General features: G+C 44.5%; 1 protein-coding gene across 1 annotated transcript; it reads left to right on the top strand.

Annotated features, from left to right (window-relative positions):
- The first annotated feature begins 2197 nt into the window (after positions 1–2197).
- FAM83F (family with sequence similarity 83 member F) lies at positions 2198–21216 on the top strand. The gene is made up of 5 exons (XM_057425370.1): positions 2198–2782; positions 6464–6631; positions 13999–14120; positions 14664–15376; positions 20271–21216. The coding sequence occupies exons 1-5, from the start codon at positions 2327–2329 to the stop codon at positions 20333–20335; spliced, it is 1524 nt and encodes a 507-aa protein (XP_057281353.1). The 5' UTR covers positions 2198–2326; the 3' UTR covers positions 20336–21216.
- The last annotated feature ends 1595 nt before the right edge of the window (positions 21217–22811 follow it).

Raw genomic sequence — 22811 nt, 5'->3', positions numbered from 1 at the left:
GTTCAAAAGCAGGCTCTCCCTTTCTTCTTTCTCTTGAGCAGGTAGCACCTGAGCTACAACAATAATGACCCTCTCCTAGAATGGAAAATCGAATTCACTCCTCAGTCCCAGCCGCAGTATTTCCCCCACCCTGCCTGCCACTTTTCTTCTTCAGGCCCAAAGGGCTGAGTTACCCCTGTGACAGAGAGAACAGTATTTTTGCACAACTCTTTTCTACCAGTCTTTGAGGTGAGGCTGTCAGCTGGGTGGTCGGGGTGTATCAAAAGAGAACGAACTATCAGGCCTTATAAAAAACTCCATATAGGAAATGCCCTTGGTTGGAATGTATTGCTGTGTGAATGCGGAGGGAGGAGAGGAAACATGCAGGCATTGGGAAACGGTCTCCCTCAGCTCTTGCACAGCTCCTTGCCCCTATTTATTGTATCAACATACAGACACCACTTTGTCTTTTAGAGTGAGGGATGGGGCCTAAACGTTTCATCACAACAAACTGAAAAATGCTTTTGCTTGGATGTGGGAAATGTTTGCCATCTTTTAAATATAAAACTAAACATATATTTGTGAACTTACTGTTGCTTTCATGTGGGAGCCTTCGCTGAACACAAACGATTACATTGTGCAGCTGCAAATGAATAGAGCATCTAGGATTAAAGAGATTTTTATTTAGCCACATATGAAATAGCAGAGCTGATAGCAGCCTCTGGTACAAAAAAGCCCCAGTGACCTAACAAGTAGCACCGTGAGCACCGGAACTAACAAATCTGCATCTCCTGTGTATTTGTATACGGTGGTTGATTGACTAGGGTGTCTAAGATGGCACAAACTTCATTTGAAGCTTTTCAGACAGATCAGGCACTTATTAGTGCTTTCGCTTTTATGGAGTATCTGCAACATAACAAGGCATGAACCCGCGCTGTAACTTTCCCTGTTGGGGACTGCGATAGGGTCCCTTTTTTGCTCTCAGACCGTTTGTGTTCACAAAATCTGTAGGGATGCCATTATGCTTCTGCCAAACTTGTTCAAAATTGGCCAGTGGGCTCAACAGTTATTAGAAATGGACAGACAGGCAGGCAGATGCAGGCACCATGACCACGTAAGCCTCATTTGCATCAGAAATCGGGCTAAAAGGACCTATATTGAAATTAATTTTTTAAGGCGAATTGATGGAGGAGCAGACCTCTGCAAAGTACAATTTTCAAATTTTAAGTTAATTTCATGCTAGGAAAAGCTACTGCTGACAGGCTGGAATACTAAAATTCTCCTTTTTACCTAAAGGAGAGGAACAGCACAGGACGAGCTCTGATGCCCCACCTCACCCTTGGATTTCTAAGCTAACTCATACCGAGAGCAGGTGATTGCTTATAAAGAGGAGGCAAAGAACACCTCCAGCAGCTCTGTCCCTACAATTTTTTCATGCATATGAGCACTTAGGGCTAATCACATATGTAAAGCGCTGCAAATGCCTTGTATTTCACCGCTGCCTTGCCTTTATCCCCATTTCCTTGATTATCCCTGCCAGCTTTGTTCCTGGGCTGCAAGGGCGAAGCCTGCTTTTCATCCTTTGTGTGCGCACTGCAAACCGCAGCGGGGCCTGGATCTATATGAGGGCCCCTAGCAACTATCACATAGCACGCAGAAATCGTAATTTAACATTACAGCCCCTAGTCTCTCAGCTGGGATGCGCGCATCCAGCCGGGGGTATTTATTCACGCTCCCAGACAGAGCTAGGACCATGGCTGGTTTGTTCCCAGCTCTGACACCAGCCCGCTGAGCGGCCTCGGGCAAACCGCTCTGTCATCTCCCCATCTGCACACGGGATGCCCACCTCCCGCCTTTCTGGAGCCGCTGAGCTGCTGCTGCTGCTGCTCTCTAAGTGGGTTTGAAGAGGGCTGGCCAGCGGCCCGCTGCAGCCGACCAGCCATGGCTTGCAGCCACCGTGTGGCTCTGGCCCCATCCCGGTCCTACTCGCGGCCCTCCTCCTTTCCCCCATGAGCACCCCCCCCCGGCTGGCTGCCACGTCTGAGAAAGGGGGGAGAACCTCTCTTAAATACTCTTTCGTATTTGCACCCTCTGGCCAAGGACCCCGGTGCGGGCCGGGCCGTGGGACCGCCACCCCTGTCCCACCCAGCTTCGGGGCAGTCTCCGGGAAAGGGGTAGGGCCGAGGGGACAGTGTGGAGCGTGCGGGGCCGGCGCAGGGCGGCGAGGCCGCCCCACCCGTCGGGGCGGGCTCGGGCAGGCCAGGTGAGGCGGTACCGGCGCTGCCTTTCCCTCCTCGTGTAGCGTCCCGTCCCGTCCCGTCCGGCCGGCGCTGCGGGAGCCGGCGGCATGGCGGAGTCCCAGGTGCTGCTGCTGGACGAGCTGCACGTCAATGAGAAGGTGACGGAGGCCCAGGCCCGCTTTTACTACAGCGAGGAGCAGCGCCGGGCCCTGGAGGCACTGGTGACCCGGGGCGAGGCGGCCTACCGGGAAGCGCTGAGGAAAGAGCAGCTCCGCGACTTTCTTTCCAGCCGGGAGCTGCAGGCCCTGCGGAGCGGATGGCGGGGGTACGACGACCCCGCGGAGGGTGGCAAGGTGGCGAGGGGGCCCGGCGGAGAGACCCTCTCGCTGGCCTACTGGCCCGAGTGCTCGGACACAGAGGTGCCCCCGTTGGACTTGGGCTGGACTGACAAGACCTTCTACCGGGGCATCAGCAGGGTGGCCCTCTTCACGCACCCCCGCAAGGAGGAGGGTGCGCCCCACCTGAAGGAGGTTGTGCGGGAGATGATCCAGCAGGCACAGAAGGTAGGGCCCGGCAACCACATGAGGCTGCTGGCCTCGACGAGGCAGCCCTGCCCGCCTTCATGCCTGGGCCGTGGCTGCCTGCATGGAGGGCTTGGGCTGAGGATGCGTGGGGTGGAAGGGAGGCAATAGCTAGCCCACCGTGGCCAGGCTTTCCTCTTTGGCCCCTTCCGCACGCACTCCAGTTGGTTGGTGTCCACCGGGCAGGGCTCTCCCTGCAGTTTGTTGCCAGTCACTTGTTGCCAAAGCTGATGCCCAGGATGGGGTTAAACCCTTACACATCCCCCAACCCCCGACTGGTTGGTGGTTTGCTTTGTTCTGCTCCAGTCTGATCCTCTGACTCAGGGGAAGGCAGGTTATGATGCTGTCATAGCCAGCCTTCTTGTAGAATCATAAAATCAGCTATGTTGGAAAAGACCTTTTAAGATCATCAAGTCCAACCTGTATGTGCAGGTATCCCTAGTTAAACACAGGGCAGCGAGTGTGGTTATGGAGTGGTGGTATATTAGGTTTATTTTTTGTGGTCTCAACACCATCCAGCCTGGACTGTGAGCAGCCAGACAATATGTGGCTGTGCCTGCTATTTATCTTTGGTTGGAAAGGACTGTTAGTGGTGACAGAACACCCATGGCAAGGAAACAAACTAGCCACAATGCTACAACAGTTTGTGCTGCATAGGAGGGGGCAATGAGGAGGTTTTTCTAGGTGTAGGTGAAATTTCCAGGGAAGACCACCCAAGAACAGACCCCCTTCAGGGCTGACATCCCCCCTGGGAAAGGGGGCTAACAGCCCAGCAGGCTCATTCCTGCTTTTGTTTTTTTTTCCTTTCTGGTTTTTCTTCTGCTAATGCAGCAGTGATTTCCTCCTCCACCTGCTTCATCCCCCCTTTCTTTGTCCCCGCCAGCACACGCTATACACACAACTTTCGCAGACTTGTTAAGACCAAATCTGCTGGGAAACACTGAAAACTTCCAGAGAGGCATTAATTAATCCAGCAGGTGAGCTTCACGGCCCCCTGCTCACAAAAGTACGTGCACACCCCAAAATCCTGTTCAGTGACTGATGTGATCAGTCGTATACAAGAGCCAGAAGCTGTACAATCCTCATGCTCCTATTTAGTGCAACGTCACATCATCTTTGCACTGCTCTAAATGCCTCTACAGACTGTAGAGGCATTTGGGAAAGCCCTGGGAAGCTGCTGTTTCATAGCTGTGCCTGGCACCTGGAAATAATTAATTCCTTTGTAGGTTTTCATGTTTTTCTCTGACTGGACAAACTGTGCCCCTCCCAGCCCAAAGGTGGTTTCATGTTTAATAGCCATTTGAGTGTTTAATGGTCCTTTTCATGATAACTATGCCTATTGTATTCAGCTGAGCTGGCCCTGGAAACTAAAAGTCTCCAGGTAGCAGCTTTTAGTTCAGCAGAGGAGAGGGGGGTTTTGTTGGTTTTGTTTTTTTTGAGGGGGGTCTAAACAGATACTAGTAATGTGGCACATGTCTGTGGGTGGCTTATCAGTGTTTTACAAACATATGTTAATTAAGCTGCCTTGCTGCAGTGAGATTGGCAAGTTAATGCTTGCCAATCTTCACATATCTATGAAGAGCTAGGCACACCTATGGGCCTAATAGATAAGTTTATTATCCATGGGATAGATAGAGGAATGGGGAAAACCTCTTGCAGGGGCAGACACTCATGCTCTGACTTGCTCTACTTGGGAACGCTCCTAGGTAATCTTGTGGCAAGGGTATGAGAAGACTTAACAACAGGGGTTGCCCACTGTACATTTTGCTGGCTTGAAAGTGTCATCTGCAAGGCAGCTCATCTGCTTTTTGAACAGGACTGCAGTTTGCATGGGTTTAATTCACAGTCTTGCAAAGAAGCCTAAACTGATCCAGGGCCCCAAAGCCTGGAGGGAACCATCCATTCATATTGTAAGGCAGTACCAGCAATTAACGGTTTGTCCAGGACATGTTGTAATTTCTGCAGTCATTGAACTCATTGCAAATGGAAGGGATGGAAAGAAAGCAACACTTCTGCTACCAATTCTTGATCAATTCTCTATGTGGATGTTCTTGTTTCAAATGAATATTCTTGTTCCTAAATTACTACATCAATACCACAATGTGTGGAGGGGAGCAGGAGCGTAACAGGCCTGAATTACTGCATAAACTGTTCATGCCTTTAATTATAATCTGCCTGTATATGAAGTTATGCAGGAATAAAGTGGCAAAAGTTCACTGTATTTTAATTTTTAGAGGTTCTGGTAACATTCCTTGCATCTTGCTGCTTTGTGCTGGGAAGTGGGAACCAAGGCAGGACCTGAAATCCATTTCTGCCTAGCAAAAGTTATATGGGGCCTTATTGTTAGTATAATGTAGCTCCACTGTAGTTCACCTGTATTAGTAACCTATGTGTTAATAATGAGCATGAGCACAATGTCAGCTCTTTTTTCCTTTTTCTAACAAAGAAAATCTTGCGTAAGCACTGTTGACAGAAGGAGCCTGACAGAGCAGATGTGTTGGTTGTTGTTGACCGTACAAGCAGAGACTCGGCAAACACAGTAGGGGTTTACTGTGGCATCACTTTCCCGAAAGCAATTTGTTCAAGGGCATTTTTGAAAGGAAAGAAGTCTCTGGTGAGAATTATTCCCCATTCCATAGAGGGTTCTTTCAACTTCAGCTGCACTTCTTCCAAACTTCAATTGAAGAAAATCCACTGTTCAGTCCGGTCTTCAGCTCCATTCACCTGGATGTGGCATCCTCACCACAGCCTGGGCTTGGCACTGTGACCCCAGCACCTGGGAAATTAAGGCAACTCTTCCCAGCATACTGTCAGCATGAGAAAGGGAGAATGACAAAACATCTAAGTTCTGCATTAAAGTTGCCCAGAACCTTCTTGGTTTTGTTATTACTCATCCTATGGATGTTCAGGCTTGTCAGTCACGTCAGTGCAGCCTTTTGTTTTTATGTAAAATCTATGCCTGGAAAGAGGCATAGTTTTATACCAGAAAAAAATATACATGTGAAGAGAAGGAATGATCATTTTGCCTCCAAATCTTGAATACTCACCCCAGTCCCTTCCTGACAAATATGAGGTGTTTATGTTTGAGCTCCATAAGACATTCCTCAGCCATTTCCCTGAGAGCAGATTTCTTACAGGGAACTGGGAAAAAAGGAAAATAAAACTCTTGTTGTCTGGACTATGCCTCATGGCTGAGGATTCAGGCCTTGGTTCCTCAGCACATTCATTCTTCCATTAGTCACCTTCTGAGTAAGTGTCAGAGCTGTGTTTTTCACTCTTATTTTTCAGTCTATTTTCAGTGGTGTTCTTTGATTTAAGTGGATCTGTACAGAGGCAACAAAAGTTTTACAATACAGAGGAGAAATCAGGTATTGGGCATTCCCCAGGCTGCTGAAATACTCCATCTTCCTTTAGAAGAAGGAGAAATCTCAAAGACATTTATTAAGTTCCTTCCAAAGTGCAGCAGGAGCCAAACCAGAAAATTACAAGATTATCGGCAGTGCTTGGGCATGTACATCCCGGTACTTCTGTTTCTCCTATATCCTCCTCCTCCATATTCCGGTGTCTGTGCTCTCCTTTTTTTTTTTGCATCAGTATGATGTGCCTCCCTTTGAGTTCCTAATATTTTATTCAGTTGTCTGTCTACTCTCTTCTTGTTTCCAGATTATCGCAGTAGTCATGGATGTATTTACAGACCGGGACATCTTCCGCGATATTGTTGATGCAGCATATAAGCGCTGGATCCCAGTCTATATAATCCTAGATGAGGAGGGTGTGAAGCTTTTCCTGGAAATGTGCAGATGCCTTGACCTCAGTGACTTACAGATCCGGGTAAGATATTCAATACTGAATCATCAGCTCCTGCAGGTCAGAAGTAATGAAGCTTGGAATTCACTCAAACAGGCAAACACACGTCTTCCTGCAAGTCACATCACAGCACTTAGACAGGGGTTGATGGAACATGGAGGTATAAGACAGTGGCTTGCTAATACAGAAAGAAAGAGAAAGGAAAGATTTGGATTTTTTGAATTTCACCTGAGACCTTGTGACCTAAAAATTCCTGTTTGGGAAGAAAATTTTCTGAGTAAATTCCTGTTTGCAAGGATTCAAACTAAAGTCCAGTGTAGCACTATGAGTTGTTGTCTGCATGGATCGCAGTTATAGGACAAATACACTCTGTGAAAGCAAGACTTTCCTATCCAGCAGCGATCAGCTGGAAGTGAATGAGCTTGCAGTCCTCCTTTGCCTGAGAACTTAAGGGATTGAGGAGCATAGCTGCTCCCCAGTTCCATAACAGAGTATGCCTTCATATAGTGCATGCAGCACAACTGAATCGTCAGCCTAGCTTGGCTGGCAGAAGCAGCCTCAGTAGAATCTCATTCCATTACATACTGACTGAAATCCTTTGTGTGTTTATAGTTAGTGGTGTATTCCTTGCCTTTTTCATGTTTTTTAGTCACTGTCACTACTACAGACTTGTTCTGAATACTGACAAAGTTGCTAGGTTGGAAACAACCTATGGGATGCCAGACTCTCCCCTCTTGTGATCCAGCTGTTCTGAGCAGTGGGGGTGGGGGGAGGAATAAAGCCTTTTTGCCTGAAGGAAAAACTTTGCCCGAGTCTTCCATAAACACTCAATTAATAGTTAAAAAACAAATCCACAACCAAAACTCAAAAAGCTCCAAAGATTATACAGGCTCATATTGGTTAACAGTTGGACTTGATGATCTTTAAGGTCTTTTCCAACCTAAACTATTCTATTATTCTCTGATATTAACCATTTTAGGAGAATCATCTTAGTTCTGGATGAAAATTACTTGCATATATCTGAACAGTGCTCCTGTGAACTGTCACTCTGCTCTGAGTTTCTGGACTTCATCAAAAAAGACATCCAGCCAAGCAGCTTTCTCATCTTTCTCCAAAACAGAGATAGAAGTTTCTTTCCTCTGTTGTCTTTGAAAGCAAGACAGACCTTTTTCAAGTTTCAGGGGTATTCTGTGGCTTAGGCTTGAATCTCTTTGGTAAAAAACTGTGAAATCACAGCAGTAGTTCCATTTGCTCTGGTACCCATTTCCCAGTATTTTTCTCACCATGTCCATCATGTGTAGGAATGATGCCTTCAGTACAGCATATTTTAAGTCCTGGATAGAGTGAATGAAAAGATGCCCTGGCATTTTGTCTGCTTTCTCCGTTTTTAAACAGGAAGTGGCACCCTTCTGCTTTTCCTCTACCACTTTCTCCATAGGTATCTACCCAGACTTTACCCTCCAAAACCAATTATCCAGTGACATGCCAAAGCATTGACTAGGTCCTATAGCAGCCTGCTTGTGTTACGCTTTCCAAAGAGGTAGAGTTCAAACTGATGTCTTCAATAGCAGGAGAAAACTCTTCTGTGTCCCTTCTGTGCTTTCCTTCTCTCACTGCGGCCCTTGCTATGTTTTTGATTGGACTCCTGCTAAGTTGAGCTGAAGGATATCCATTGCAAAGGACTTTTTAACATTCTTTTTTTGACCTAGTTATTCACACTTCTGCAGAGCTCCAACCCACAGAGTGCTGTCCTTCAACTTTTTGCCCTTCTTCCCAGCTATCTCAGGCTGTATCTTAAATTGCCCTTAAGGTAGTTGTATTTCTTTTCCAGTGTGGATAAGGCTTTAGCTATTCTTGCTAAGGTCAGTGCAGTTTATTCCTGTTTATAGTACTATGAAAAGTCTGGGAAGAGTCTTCCTGTAAGGGGAAACAAGTCATTTGCCTCTCAGGGAAGATGGCTTCTTAGTATCCTGCCCAAGGCTGCCTTGGATGTATTTATGCTGCTGCTTGGGTCAGTATGGCAGAAGTCATCATACAGTGGTTGCCCTGAATCACCAGGATTTAGATACCCAGGGAATCTCAAGCAAGGTTAAGGCTTCCCCTTCATGACTTCCCCCACCTCCACCTCATTGATGGAATGCATTGAGGGTCATTTTGATCTTTTGGTGTTGAAGACCCAGATTTTAAAAGCCAGCAAGCTGGGCCTCTGGGCTTGCTCAGGCAGAATCTTGTCCCACACTGATCACAGATGATGCTGGAATTGCTGAGGAAGAATGAGAAACTCTAGTGCAGTTAACTCTATCATTCACCCATTCCTTACTTATGACTTTCTTTCTTCTGATATCTGCTTTGATGTCTGATTCTTTTTATTCTCCACAGATTTCAGCATCAGGGAAAACATTCTTTCCTTACACAGTCTTTTTGTGTAATCATTTTGCTTTCTTCTAAAAGATTTTCACCAGCAGGCCATTAGTATCCTTCCTGCCCTTCCCACCATTCCTTTGGAGTACTTGGACAATACAAGCTTTTTCCTCAGAAAGTTGCAGCAATATGGGATGTAACTTTAAAGTTTAGAGGCAGGGAAAAGGATCCCAGGGAAAGAGGAAGAGAGATGACATGATACCATGGGCTGTCACTGCTGCAGGGCGAGGATGCTTATTCTGTCTTCTGTCACCACCAGATGCTCAGATCATTCACTGATTTCCCACCCTTTTGTTTCCATTGCTGTGTTCATCCAGCACAGAGTGAATACTTCAATGGTCCTAATACAGGGAGATTTACTGTTAACGCTGGATTTTGCCCCTTTGTCTATATACAGTGCTGGGCATTTTCACAAAATTCCTGGCTAGCATATCATTTTGGGATGGGAAAGTATCATGACCTGCTGTAGGAAGACAGTACCTCACAAAACAAAAGACAAAAAGTTCTTTACTGACTCCAAGCATGAAATGAGAAAACCTCAATGATTGTCTGAAGGCCAGAGATCACTAAACAAACACTGAAATTCAACCACTGGCCCATTTATGCTGGGCTGTTAGTAAAAGCATGCCCTGTGTGTATAAGTCATGTGGCTTCCTGAGCCTACAGGACATGGTTTGCCAGACCTTTGTTATGTTTGTTAGGCCCAGGTCGGTCCAGGGATAACAAAGTGTCAGTCACAACAAGAGTGTTCTTCGGAGATCATGATGGATCGAAGTACTCAACTACAAAATTCATAGTCCCACACAAATTCTCTTCTAGTTGATCTGAGGGTGGCTGTTCTCACCATCTTTCAGACAAGTTCTCTTTTTCTTGATTAGCTTCTGCTAATCAAGACCGCAGTAACAGACACTCCTGCTCAAAGACAAGGAGTTCACTTAGAGCTCCAAGCAAGCCCAGGGAATGAGTTACCTGCAGGAAGTTTCACCTTCATGTTAATTTTTACATTAATTTTCCCAACATGTAAGGAATTCTTACCCTCACTTCACTCTTAAAACTTCTCTTAAACTCTTAAAAGCTTCTGCCTAATTTTTGGAATTTCTTAATCAGTATTTGTATATATTAGGGCCACAAGGATGAGCAGGGGGCTGGAGCACCTCCTGTATGAAGACAAGCTGAGAAAGTTGGGGCTGTTCAGCCTGGAGAAGAGAAGCTGCATGGAGACCTCATAGCCTTTCAATATCTGAAGGGGTCCTACAGGGGTGCTGGAGAGAGACTCTTCATCAGGGACTGTAGTGACAGGAGAAGAGGCGATGGGTTTAAACTTAAACAGGGGAAGTTCAGGTTAGGTATAAGGAGGAAGTTCTTTACTGTGAGGGTGGTGAGGCACTGGAGTGGATTCCCCAAAGAAGTGGTAAATGCTCCATCTCTGGCAGTGTTCAAGGCCAGGCTGGACAGAGCCTTGGGCGACATGGTCTAGTGTGAGGCGCCCCTTCCCATGGCAGAGGTGTTGGAACTGGATGATCTTAGGGTCCTTTCCAACCCAAACCATTCTGTGATTCTATGATTCGAATACCTGCAAGTTTTACTGTTTTGTCAACAAGCATGCCTTTTCCAGAACTGTTTGTGGCAAACACGTAGGGTGGAGCAGTAGTACAAGAAAACAAAGGATAGGAGCTAACCCAAACGAATTCTATTGACTGAAGGGATCCGATTTTTCCAGGGACAGCAGAAAGGGGATCTCCACATTCAGTGTGGAATTGTGGAAAAATTGTGGAAAACCACAGTCAATGTAAGGGTCTGTTGAGTCACTGTCATCTATTGGCTACTGCTTTTGTCTGTTAGTTTAGAGGTCGCTCATGCCATCCATCCCAACTTGAAAGAAAGATCATATATATCAGCAGTTGATCTAAAAGGAAGAGTACACACAGGATTCCCTTTTGGAAGTACTTAAAATGCTTCCTTTTAGGTTCTGCCTTGAGTAGCCTCCCAACTCACCCCCAGCTGTAAGCACTAATGCCCAGGTCTGTCTAGTGATAACAACAAAGTGTCAGTCACAACCCAACCTTTCTAAACTGCGTCTAATTTATCTCTCCATGGATTCAGGGTGAGCTTTAAAAGTGTGTCACAATAAAGCAAGAAAGACTGATTCCTTCACTCTTTGTATTAGGATGCTGTGTCAGGCTTGACTGTTACTAGTTCATATTAAGTTGCTGCCAGGGAGACGTTAGTCACTTCTTGTGATGAGTGGTGCAAGCCTGTGTAAAGTAAATGTGGACACTTAATGCAGGATGCAGCTTCCATAAGCCAGGATATGAAATCTCAAGCAGGCTTCTGCAAGAATAACAGATCTGGAGGGGTCACTTCTATCTGGTGAACTCTCTGGTCATCCAACCAAAATATTTATTATGATTGTAACAGTAGTGTCCCCCCCGCACTCCCCAAAAGGGCTGCAGTATCACCTCATTTATATTTGTCTTTCCTCTTTTGTTGTTGTGTAGTCTGTAGTACATGAACCCGGGCTTGTTCCTCCTCTGTATGGCTTGATGTATCAACCTACAAATGCTCCGTGTTTCTTCAAGGCAGAAAACATTATACAAATAACCTAAGTGATCCGGTGTTTATATGACTTTGTGCTTGTTTTCTGCATTTCAAGATGTATTTATGCACTCCTGTGCCTGCTTTGTTCAAGGAGGCTTATGTATTCTTTGGTTCTATCCCCTCTGTGTCTTTCTAAGTATTATATGTAGTTCAGTTACTGCAGAAATTCAGGTGTGCTTTATTCCCACCTAAAGATGATGTAACGTACAAACACAATAAAATCCACACTTGTTACATGCTCAGAAACTTTCTGCTCACACAGGCTGGTATTTCTTGATTCACAAAGGTACAGGACCCATGTGTTGACTGATTTGAAAAACAGAGTCCTTCTTGTCACTTGCAATCAATATTCCATGATTTGGTCAATCCAGCATTCAGCTTTACTCAGCAAGGAAAGTAATTATTTCAGGTGATCAGCCAGCCAGCTACAAATGTTATTCTAAATACTGGAAGGGGCACCCTTTCTCCCGTGCTGTAGCCAACCTGTATTCAGCATCCCACACATATGACTCACTGCTAGGCCTTGGGCAAATCACTTCATCTTTTTTCTCAGGCTCCTCATCTTTAAAACAGGGTAATAATACTTTCAGCAGTGTTGTGAGCATTAATTAGCTAATGCCCACACATGACTCCAGACAGATCAAGCAATAGATGACTGCAAAATAGTAGTATCATCAGTTACTGTTAGTCAGAATTTGTATTGCTGCTGCTGTATTTTAATGGGGCAAAGAGGAGCAGATTCAAAAGGTAAGAGTTATAGTTAGAAAAATGCTGTTTGAAAGAGATCTGCATTCTTACAATCACTCGTTCCTGCGCACTGATTTCTATAGCCTATCAATATTTAAGCTGTGAGGTTTATAATCATAGGACTTAGCTCTTTGTGGGATCCAAGGCTGTGCTAGCATTAGCCGAATCCTCATGATTCTCCTGCTCTGCAGATGGAGGAAGAATGAGGCAAAGGTGAATTGAGTTTCCCAGAGCATCACAGCAAATAGCATGAGAACTGTGATTACACTTGGGACTATCTGACTCCCAACCCTGGATTTATTACTCTGGATCACAATACCTCTTAGCTTTTCATTGTTAAAAGAATTCTTACAGAAACAGATGGTCAGATGAATAAAATGGTCCATATTTGTGTGTCAGAGTGACAAGATAATTTGCTCTAAACTTACACTGACAATGTTTTTGGGGGGAAGGGGTGTTGTTTCATGTTGGACATTTTGGCAGTTTAGCCACATGTAGCCAGGACCCATGAGCAGAACACTTGGCCCAATATGGGGAAATCTATTCTTATAGTAAGTGCAGGCACACATCTGTTGATGAAAGTTGTGTGACCTTAAATCTGCTTTTTCTCTGTGCCTGGTAGTGCTTTGTTTCATTACTTGTAGGTTTGCTGGCCAGAAGGTGTAAGACAGGAGGTTTGGGGAGAGGTACTTTTCTAACTACTTCCATGCACTTAATGAAAAGTTTTTCCTTCCTCCTCTTCAGAGATTTTTGCTGATCTATTCAGGACATTGGTAGATGTACCCCACTCCTATTGTTCAGAAAACGTTCTGTGTTTTTTCAGTCTCTGTTGAATAGTGAAGAATCTGGGTGGACACTCTGTTTGGGGTTCTTATAGCAAAATTGTAAAGGTCAGGGTTCTCCTTTTGTTGTATCAGACAGGAAACATTTATCTTTTAAGCAATGGAATCGTTTTCTCCTCTCTTCTGTAATAATTAAGTTGTCCAGTCTTCTAATTTGCTCAGTTTTGTCAAGCCATGTGTTGATGGGAATCACAACACAAGCACAAAAAGAACTTAATCTACACCTGTCTCATACAGTACCCTCCAAGTAACCCTGTCCTTTGCACCTATGCACAGATGTTGCAAACTTCCTTGGTTTTGTAGTCGTGCTAATGTAACCTGGAGAAGAGCTCATGGGTGCTGTGGAATAGAGATCAGGATTCAGAGAGTGCTGACATGACTCAGAGCTCACTCTGAATCATTCCCCTGAACTGGGCTGGGCCTTCTGAGCTACAGCATAAGACTGGAGATGCAGGATTACTTGATTTTGAAAGCATTGTTTTGCCAGTGGGCTAAGATGAATAGCTGAAGACAGCAGGCAGGGTTACAAAGATGCTGACCCATTGGACAGGGCTATAAACTGATGGAGGGGAGTGACTTGCTTTGGCAGGGGATGACAACAGGTCTTACGGCACTATGCTTTTCTTTCTGCAACCCTTCTGATTTCTGGTGGATGATACTAAATGAGCTGTAGTCCCAGAAGTAGTGAGATAATGCGAGTGACATGTTAAGACTTGGAGCTGGCAATTATATCATTCTCTGCCCTATTTATTGTGACATTTGGTCTTTTCACCTCCCTGTTAGAATATCCGTATACGTTCTGTGACAGGAGTTGGGTTCTACATGCCAGCAGGGAAGATCAGAGGCACACTGGCATCCCGATTTCTGATGGTGGATGGTGAAAAGGTGGCCACTGGATCATACAGGTGGGTTGCTTTTGCATGAGGCAAAGCTATATTCTTTGTGTAAAGAATGGCCTGTGACTTTGCTTGGGAGTCTTCTTTTTGTATCATTCCCTTTCTTATTCCAGCCTCTGTAATCTGTGTGGTGTGTGTAGAAACTGGGGTGGGACAACAGAGAAGGTGACACAGAGCACAAGCTGCTCCTTAGAGAACAGAACATGCCCAAGCTAGTGGACCATTTCATGGACTAGAGATAGTTCCATACTGTGCTCAGTTCTCTTCAGTGAGGTTTCCATGCTGGGGGCTCCTTCTGTTGATGCAGTGTTGCTTTTTAAAAAGCGTAAACTGTCCTTCAGAGTTTTAGGGCCTTTTCTTCCAGATCTAGTCTGCATGCCTGATGAAGAGCAGTAATAAGCTTCATGTATCTATCCTGACCCATCTTGGCAAGGACATATGGGCAAATGGCATAATGCTGCATATTCCTATGTAGTATCTTAGGTATTGCTAGGTGGGCTGGGTCAAGAATACACCTAGAAATATAATGTTGGTTCTGTTTCCTGCTTTCAGCTTCACATGGAGTTCATCGCACATTGACAGAAACATCCTGCTAGTCTTGACAGGACAGCATGTGGAGATGTTTGACATAGAGTTTCGTGAGCTCTACGCCATCTCAGAGGAAGTTAATTTCTACAAGGAACTGGGTATTGCTAACCCATTCCTTCTTGGAATTGGGAAGCCAGGCCTTCGTTCCTCCACTGTGGCTCGGAAGTTCATTAACCCCAAGTATGGTTTAGTGGCAGGGGCAACCCGTGGTGATATGATGCTCTGGGCTTCACGACACAGGCAAGATAATCAGGGGAACATGGAAAAGGAGGAATCAAGTGAGTCAAAGAAGCGGTTAAATCAGTTTCTGAATGACTTAGTCACATTGGAGCAAGAGTTCCCAGAAATTGATCCACCACTGGAGAACTTGAACAAACTGAATCGGAGCCCTCAGAAACTGTTGTCCCGGCTCCACATGGACCTGAAAAATAAATCCAAATCCAGAGAGTCTATTCGTGATGTGAAGAAAGAAGATGCACAGGCCAATTCAAAGCAAGGAAAACGGTTTGCCAGTGGGCTTTTCAGTCGCAAGGCCAAACGGTCTCCAGGCTCAAGTATTGAGGCCAACTCTTTTGCCAGTGAAGGACATTCAGGAGAAGATCTTGGGAACATGAAACTGGAATATGAGCAGCTCAGCATTGGCCGTGCCAGTGTTCGGAGCACCGGAGGCATCTCAGGTACCAGCATATTCTGTCTCCGTGTCCCTTGTTCTGAGTCTGGCTGATTGGTGGTATTGTTTCCTCTACATTAAATTGCGTGGGATCAAAGAGAAGTAGAAGTTGCATCAAATGATACAGGCAATTTAAGTTGAAGGGAATTTAATGGCATTCTTACTGTAAAGTTGGTACTTCCCATGTAAATGTTTTCCCATACTTCTCAGCAAGCGGATATGGGACAAAGGGAGAGAAAGGTGAATGTTTCCTTATGTAAAACAGGTTGTGTATACAGTTCAGGAAGTGCACTGCCCTAATATCTTAGAATGGTTTGGATTGGAAGATCATCTAGTTCCAACCCCCCTGCCATGGGCAGAGATAGCTTCCACCAGAGCCAGTTGCTCAAAGCCCCATCCAGCCTGGCCTGTGTTTGCTATTGTCATGACTAGCAGGGTGCAGGCAGATTTTCAGTGTAACCCTTCCTTTCCTCATTTGTGTTTAGTTGGATGTGAATCCTGTGACAACTGGAGAAGAGAGGAAAACGTTTTTATGTTGAGGTGAGAGGGCAAGGAGTGGAGGAGAAGGTGAAAGTCTTTATTTTGCTCCTTTATCACCTTCTGGAATAAGGGAGAAGGTTTTGAAAATAGACACTATGGAGAATTAGTTAGATCTCAACTTTTCTTTCCTTGCTAATCATAGAACGCATGATTGATATTTTCACTACATCCTTCTAAGGCTTCATCTGGTTGAAGACATAAATGATAAAGATGTCTCCCAATTTATGGGTTCATAGCTAACTTCCCAAGGTTTTAGATGTTTTATGACAATGAAGTAAATCTATGGACTGTTCAGCCTGGTTGTCTTCCTCTCTCAATGAGCTGTGCTAGGTGTCCATACAGCCTGTGCCAGCAGGAAAATAAACTAGTTCCAGGGAGAAAATTTTTCCTTAACTCATCTGGCCACAGACCATTCTGTGCTCTGATGAATGTGAAATGCAGGCGCAGAGAAACTGAATTCCCTTGAGACTGCCATGATGTGAAATGGAAAGACATTCTCCTGAGACCAAAACCAAAAGAAAGATATTGGGAAGGTCAACAGCAGCAATTGATTAGGTCCTTGGAAATATTTCTGGTGGAATGAAGCACAGACTCAAAAACACCAAACGAACACAAGAGAAAGGAGCTGTAAGAGAGCATGAATTGTGCATTTAAGATTATTTAGGATTTGTGTTTGGCTTTTTGGGAGGCAGAAGGAAACCCTGGTCTAAAGAAGTCCTCTCCCCAAATCACTTTACGGCTTGAGCACAGGCAGTGTGTGCTGCTGGGCCGCATTTCTCAGAGCCAGGAAAACAGTATCTGCGAAGACCTATAGGGAGGTGTATGGGCATTTCCTTTGGAAGGAATGGACCTGAGGGCTTGCACTACCCTCTAGTGACAGAAGTAGAGTATTGTGTAATCTCTGATTTGTCAGCACTTTACAGGATCAGAAATGCACCGAGTTTCTCACTGTCAGCTGTTTTAACGCAGACAGCCCACCATTTCTGCAACGTCGTGATAAAATTAGACTGAGATTAAGGCACGAAAGAGACTGATGTCTCTAGTGAGGTCCCTTGTGGGGCATTGCACACTCTGGGCAGCAGGGATGTCCCTATTCCTTTTAACACAGTGGATCTGGGCCAGACAGTGTGATGCTAGGTCTGGACCATCTCCACAAAGTCACTATCATGCTATGCTGTTCAGGTTTTATTTATTGCCACTTCCTGAAGGCTGACACGTCTTTAAGTAATGATGAGGGAAGAACTGAGATCAGGTTCAGGGAAGGTCCAGCACACCTGCCTTCCCACTGTGCTCTTCCTCACGTGGTAAGTCTTTCCAAGGAGTCCATGCAAGTATTTTCTTGGTTTATGCGAACTGAGAATGCCTGTTCATGGTGGCGGTGGGAGAGTCCAACTTTTGAAGCATGATGTAAGTAGCCTTAGGTCATCTGGTGTTGTAAAAGGCTGAAGGAAGATCACTACCTGGGTGTTACACTGTTTGTGAAAGTTTCTCTAAACTAATGGTCCCAAAGCGGCACATGAGTAGAGATGGCAGAGGGCACATTAGGAAGAGGGAGGCTCATGAGAAAGAGTTAAAAAATGTGTTGCCCAGAAGATCTTGCAGCTACTCAATCAGGAGCACATGCTTCATTAGGATTTAATAAAAAATTCTTGAACATGGGCATGAATAGAATTCCAGCTTCAAGATAAAAATAGGAGGCACTTTGTTCTTGTGTAACTGTAGGAGTGACTTAGTTTTAAAAGTGTAACTTTTCTTTGAGCAAGTCTAGTAAAAACTGGTGCTATCATAGTCTGGGTGACAGAAGGGAGGTAAGAAGTGAAATGAAGGAAGAGAAGGTGCTTGGTATGCAGTCAGGTTGGGATGCAATTATTCAGAACTTCACAGTTTGAAATAGCTGCCCTTACCTTTTGTAAAGATTAAACAGCACACTTAAGCCCTGTGGGCCTGCCTGTGCACACATCCTCCAAAGTCACTATTAATTCTCTAGTACCACAGAGACACATCCCACCTCACAAATGCATAGAGACTAGATCCACACCCCAAGCAGTTTGCAGAGTAATTGAAACACATTATTCAAGTAGGCTAAAAGTCGGGTTCAGCCTTGTAAGAGCAAATGGTGATGAAGAGAATCTGAACTGGGAAGTGATGAAAGTGTGTTCTGTGACAGTCTGAAAATCTGCCTCGGTATCTGCATGCTAGAAAAGGACACCTACAAGTCAAAATTGGGAGTCTGGAAAATACAAGAGCTACAGATAGTAATGTCACAGAATAAGTGTCCAAATGAACATCCTGAGGTGGTGTTCTAGCACACTTCACAGACTGTGCTTTGTTTCACAAGGTTTTCTTAAACCACATCATCAAATTGACACAACTCTTGAATTTCACTGCTTAGGAATTGCCTGCTTAGGAACACAACAGCAGCTCTGAACCTGACCAGAATCTTGTTAATTTTAAGCTGCTGCTGGGCAGACTCTGATCAGCAAAGACACTGACATCTGTGTGCAGTTTCAGGGGAGGACTGGAAAGGTTTGAAAGCTGCCTTCCTTTAGAAGGCACTGGCTTTTTGTCTTGTTTTCTCCCCTGCAGTAAGCAAATTGGGCTCATTCAGAAGGGTCTGCTATCCCGAGTTGCTTCATACATTGGCCTTTGCTCCTCATGAGCACTGGCTGCAGAACATACATACTTAATAGCAGGATTTTGTGTTTCGTTTTCAGGTGCTTCTTGCAACAAGGAATAGGATTTACTCTGGGCACAGAAATACTGCAGAAATAGCTGCTTAGTTATCAGTGGTGTTTTTCATCCAAAGTGGGATCACGGACGGCTGGTAATTGGAATCTTCAGCCTCTTTTCTATAGAGGAAGAGGAGAATGTTGCTGGGTGCATACAAGGAGTGTGTTTGCTCTGACTGTAGCGGGATCTGTAGAAAAAGGTCAGAAGACAAGTATACAGTGAGAAGAATAAAGGAGTTGGGAGTAGAGATTAAGCAGAGAGGAGCACAGACACTTTTGAAAGTAAACATGAGGGTCTTGACTGTGATACAGACAGGGAAAGGAACAGGGGTGGTGACGAAATAGGAGTAATGATAAACTTAGTAGTGACATACAGGGTGGGTCAAAGTGGGGACAGGAGGTAGAACAAAATGCCATGGGGAGATGTGGGGAGGAGGCAGTAGCATGCAAAGCAGCCACAAAAGTGAGGGCAGGTTGTGGAGCAGCCTCCCCTGTGGATATTAACAAGTTGTAGTGTGGAAGAAGGTGGAAAGAAGGAGGGGGAGAGGAGAAAGCTATTATCTTCCCCATCTCCTATGGATGAGGGAAACATTGATCCAATACCCACAAGCGAGTGACAAGAAAAATGATTCACTTGAAGCCCAGTTCAGAGGCAGTGTGTGGGTTGAAAGCTCCCTTACTTTGGCATGGTTGAGACTTCTTAGTAGCATGTCACCGTGACTTGTGGCAGTTTTCCCTCCCAGTTCTCACTACATAATGGCCACTGGCTCCAACTACTTGGGAGATGTACACATACCTTCCTTCTGTACAAATACATGAGTGGGGTCTGTCCTTGTTCAGAGTGACTGCAAGCCACACAGCAGCCTCTCTCAGTACGTACTGCCCTGGGCTATAGGTAAGCCCAGGGCAGTATATGTATAGTAAATGTATAGTATATGTAAGCCTTGCTGAGCTTAGAGCACAGACGAGCTCCTTTACTTGCAAAAGCCTCTGCAAACACACTATTGCAGTGCTTGAAGAAACTATGCTGGGGCATCCAGACCAACAACTGGCTGTAACGAAGGAGATGCAGGCACTGAAAAGTACTGGGAGCATGGAGAAGGAATCCATAGAGTGAGCAATGAAAAAAAACTATTATGAGAAAAAATGGGGGCAGCGTACTTCTGCTACTAAAGTGAGAGACCCTGGGGCCCTGGGATTTGTCCTGCAAAGGAAATGGTAGAAATACTGGTACATGAGATGTTTAACACAGAACATGAAAAGACTTCTACTGAGAATGTGTGTGGGGATCAAATGGATGAGGTGACCTGACATTTTTTTTCATACCTCCCCCTTTGGAAAACCTCCCACCCAAGTCATGGCCAGACTGTTTTTCAGTGCCAACTGGGACGTGAGAATATCACTGAAGCTGGCCTGAGTACAGGCCAAAGCCTGGAAATGCTTCTCCAGTGGTTTTCTCCATAGCATACTTTGAATTTGCTCTTACTTTAATGTCTCTTCATTTCACAGTAGTAGGAAATACTAAGTCTAACACAAGGTGTAGAGTAAACAACATGAGAGTTTTGAAGCATGAGCCCAGATTTTATCCAGACCTTATTTACTTAACATTAACATTACTTCTTTTCATTCCAGGTAACATGGGTCCAAACTCCACTATGAGCGATAAAAACAAACAATCTACCTGTGTGTTATCTTGATTGGGAAGGGTTGTCTGGAGAACTGAAGACTGAACAAGCTGGAACAGTAACCTCTTGATTGCTTTTGAACCTACAGCCATATACTTATGCAGTGGTCTGTAAAGCCACTGCGTGGTCCTGGGTGCACCTGGCACCCCCAGTTAAAGCACATTTACTGGGTGAAGCATAGACTTTGGATGGTTGGTCCCTAAAATGAGAGTGATGAATGTATTAGTCCATATGTCTGTGTGCACACATATTTTATATATAAAAGCAACTGTGATGACTGGTCTCAGAGCCTGCTCTGTGTCCAGATAAATGCAGATTTTCTGACTTAGTTGTGCTGCTACTTCAGTCTGTCTAGCTACAGACTCAGAGTGACTATGTTGCATTGTTTACTGCACTGCAAAAATGTATTGGTCTGACTGCCTGGAAGGCTAAATCCGATCGAAGTGGCAAATTCTGGGTGAAATAAGAATGTTTACAGACAGCGTAGTAATCCTTTGTCCACAAGGAGTCTTCCTGTAGATTCTCGTTGTCACCTACCCACACAGAAATGAGTGGTCTGGGAGAAGGGTTTAGTGGAGTCCAACAGATTAGTATCTTAACTGTATATAGCAGTCAAACAAAGTGATTTAGCAAGAATGTAGTTAAGAATAAAAATGGATGTTTAACCTGCAGCTGAGACTGGGTCAAGAGAAATGCCTTAAAAGGGAGACTGGGCAGGATCTGGGAGCAATAATGGAGCTTTGAGTGGCTGTTACAAAATCCTGTTTGTTGCTAATTCAGCAACACTTTACCATTCATGGAAACTGAATGATTAAGGAGCAGGTCTTTGAGGATTGAAAGAGGAAGCACAGGAGGCATACAAGCTTTTCAAATGTTTCTTTTTTCTTTTTTTTTCTTTTTTTAAGTTAACCTTTCCAAACTCTAAATCATGCCAAAATCAAGAGCTTGAATCCATGAGAAGCACTGCATGCTGTCAGACAAAAGTCCATCTAATCTGCTATCCTGTCTCTCGGAATAGCCAGTAACAGGTGATCACAGAAGCATAAAATAGAAAGCTTGGATACAGAGATCTTTCTATGACACTGTTCCAGCAGTCCATGGACTTTCTGAACTGGCAGTTCCTTCTGGACCTGGCCTTAATGAATGTACTTAGTCCCTTTTTAAATAATCCTTTTCTACTTTTGGCCTTTGCCTGTTCTGTGGCAGTGAACCCTGAGTTTATTGCATAGTATGAAAAAGAACTGTCGTCAGGCTGTTTTAATGGTTTTCCTTGTCTCCTTGCCATTTGTGATTTTACAGAACTCTGTCATATGTCCTCAGTCATCACTTTTTCCAACTTGCAGGTTCACGGTATACATAGCTATTATATGGGACCTGATTGACACCTCTGTTCTCGTTTCCTGGCCCTTTTCCAGTTCTAACCACTAATAGAGTGTAGAAGTGGGTTGTTTGTGTTTCTTCAGTGTGTGGATTGATGTTTCACTCTGCTTTCTCACAATCTGAATTACATACTCTGCTGTTGTATTTAAGCCCTCTTTTGATACCCAAGAAAAATAAATCCAATTAGGATTTATTTATTTAGGTGCAAGTAGACACCTGAAAACTAACATACCTGCTTGCCAAAAAAAAAAAAACCAACTATCCAGACATCAGAAAAACACAGGTTTAGTTTTCTTTTTGTTTAGAGAAAAGCATCCGTGTTCTTCACTGCACACGGAATTCACAGCAAAGGCAACTGCTACACTCCCAACACAGAGCAAGCTGTTCCAAAGACTCTTTGAGGTGCTGTGTTGCAGTAGTGGTTGTTACACTGAAACAGCTGTCTGTAATTGATGATAAAATTTGATTGATTGATTGATTGATTGATTGATTAGCTGCCTTTCCTGGAAGTATATTTAACTTGAATGGCAAGCAGGTCTGTTTTGCTCTGAGTTTACTCTGTGGAATGTCTTGAGAATCTCAAACACCAAAGGTATTGTGCCCTCTCTTAAACATACTCATCCCCTATCAGTGGGTTAAATGCTTGCTCTGCCATAGCTTTCTGGGAACAAGTTGTAGATTTACAGCTGGGTCTGTCAGCTCCTATTATCAGCAGCGTTTTATAAAATTGTTCCTGCTAATAAGAGAAAAGAGGTGTTGGAAATGACACCATCACTTGGATTGTAGAAGTAATTTAATACATGACTTAGCCTGTTGGCTTCAGGTTTGTGGCTCATGTGCCAAAAGCCATTTGCTGTATGCTTGTAGGACTGTCTAAAATGGCTTCATTTTGCCATAATTCCGTTATTCTCCAGATGTGTGGGAGATTTTATTTAATTTTTCTTTTCTCTCCCTGTATTTATTTCACTTTGTTAGCAGAGATCAGAGAGACATTTATCTGGCCAACACTGTTCCATGGTTTTTTGCTCTGATACAAACACTGTCATCTGGTGCTGCCTTGTTCTCCCAGACTTTAAATGTATTTATTTATTTTTTAAATTGTGCAATA

Source organism: Pezoporus wallicus, unplaced genomic scaffold, assembly GCF_028554395.1.
Source record: "Pezoporus wallicus isolate ANWC-B61680 ecotype Strahan unplaced genomic scaffold, APGP_CSIRO_Pwel_v1 contig_8110, whole genome shotgun sequence".
NCBI classification, from domain to species: domain Eukaryota; kingdom Metazoa; phylum Chordata; class Aves; order Psittaciformes; family Psittacidae; genus Pezoporus; species Pezoporus wallicus.
The sequence above is the reverse complement of the archived record's forward strand: the minus strand, read 5'-3'. Positions and strand labels throughout refer to the sequence as shown.

Excerpts from the sequence above, each read along its gene's own strand:
- FAM83F (XM_057425370.1), top strand. The coding sequence starts at position 2,327 with ATGGCGGAGTCCCAGGTGCTGCTGCTGGACGAGCTGCACGTCAATGAG. Across the intron at positions 14,121-14,663 it reads GTGGCCACTGGATCATACAG|CTTCACATGGAGTTCATCGC; the intron begins GTGGGTTGCTTT and ends TCCTGCTTTCAG. Across the intron at positions 15,377-20,270 it reads GAGCACCGGAGGCATCTCAG|GTAACATGGGTCCAAACTCC; the intron begins GTACCAGCATAT and ends TTTTCATTCCAG.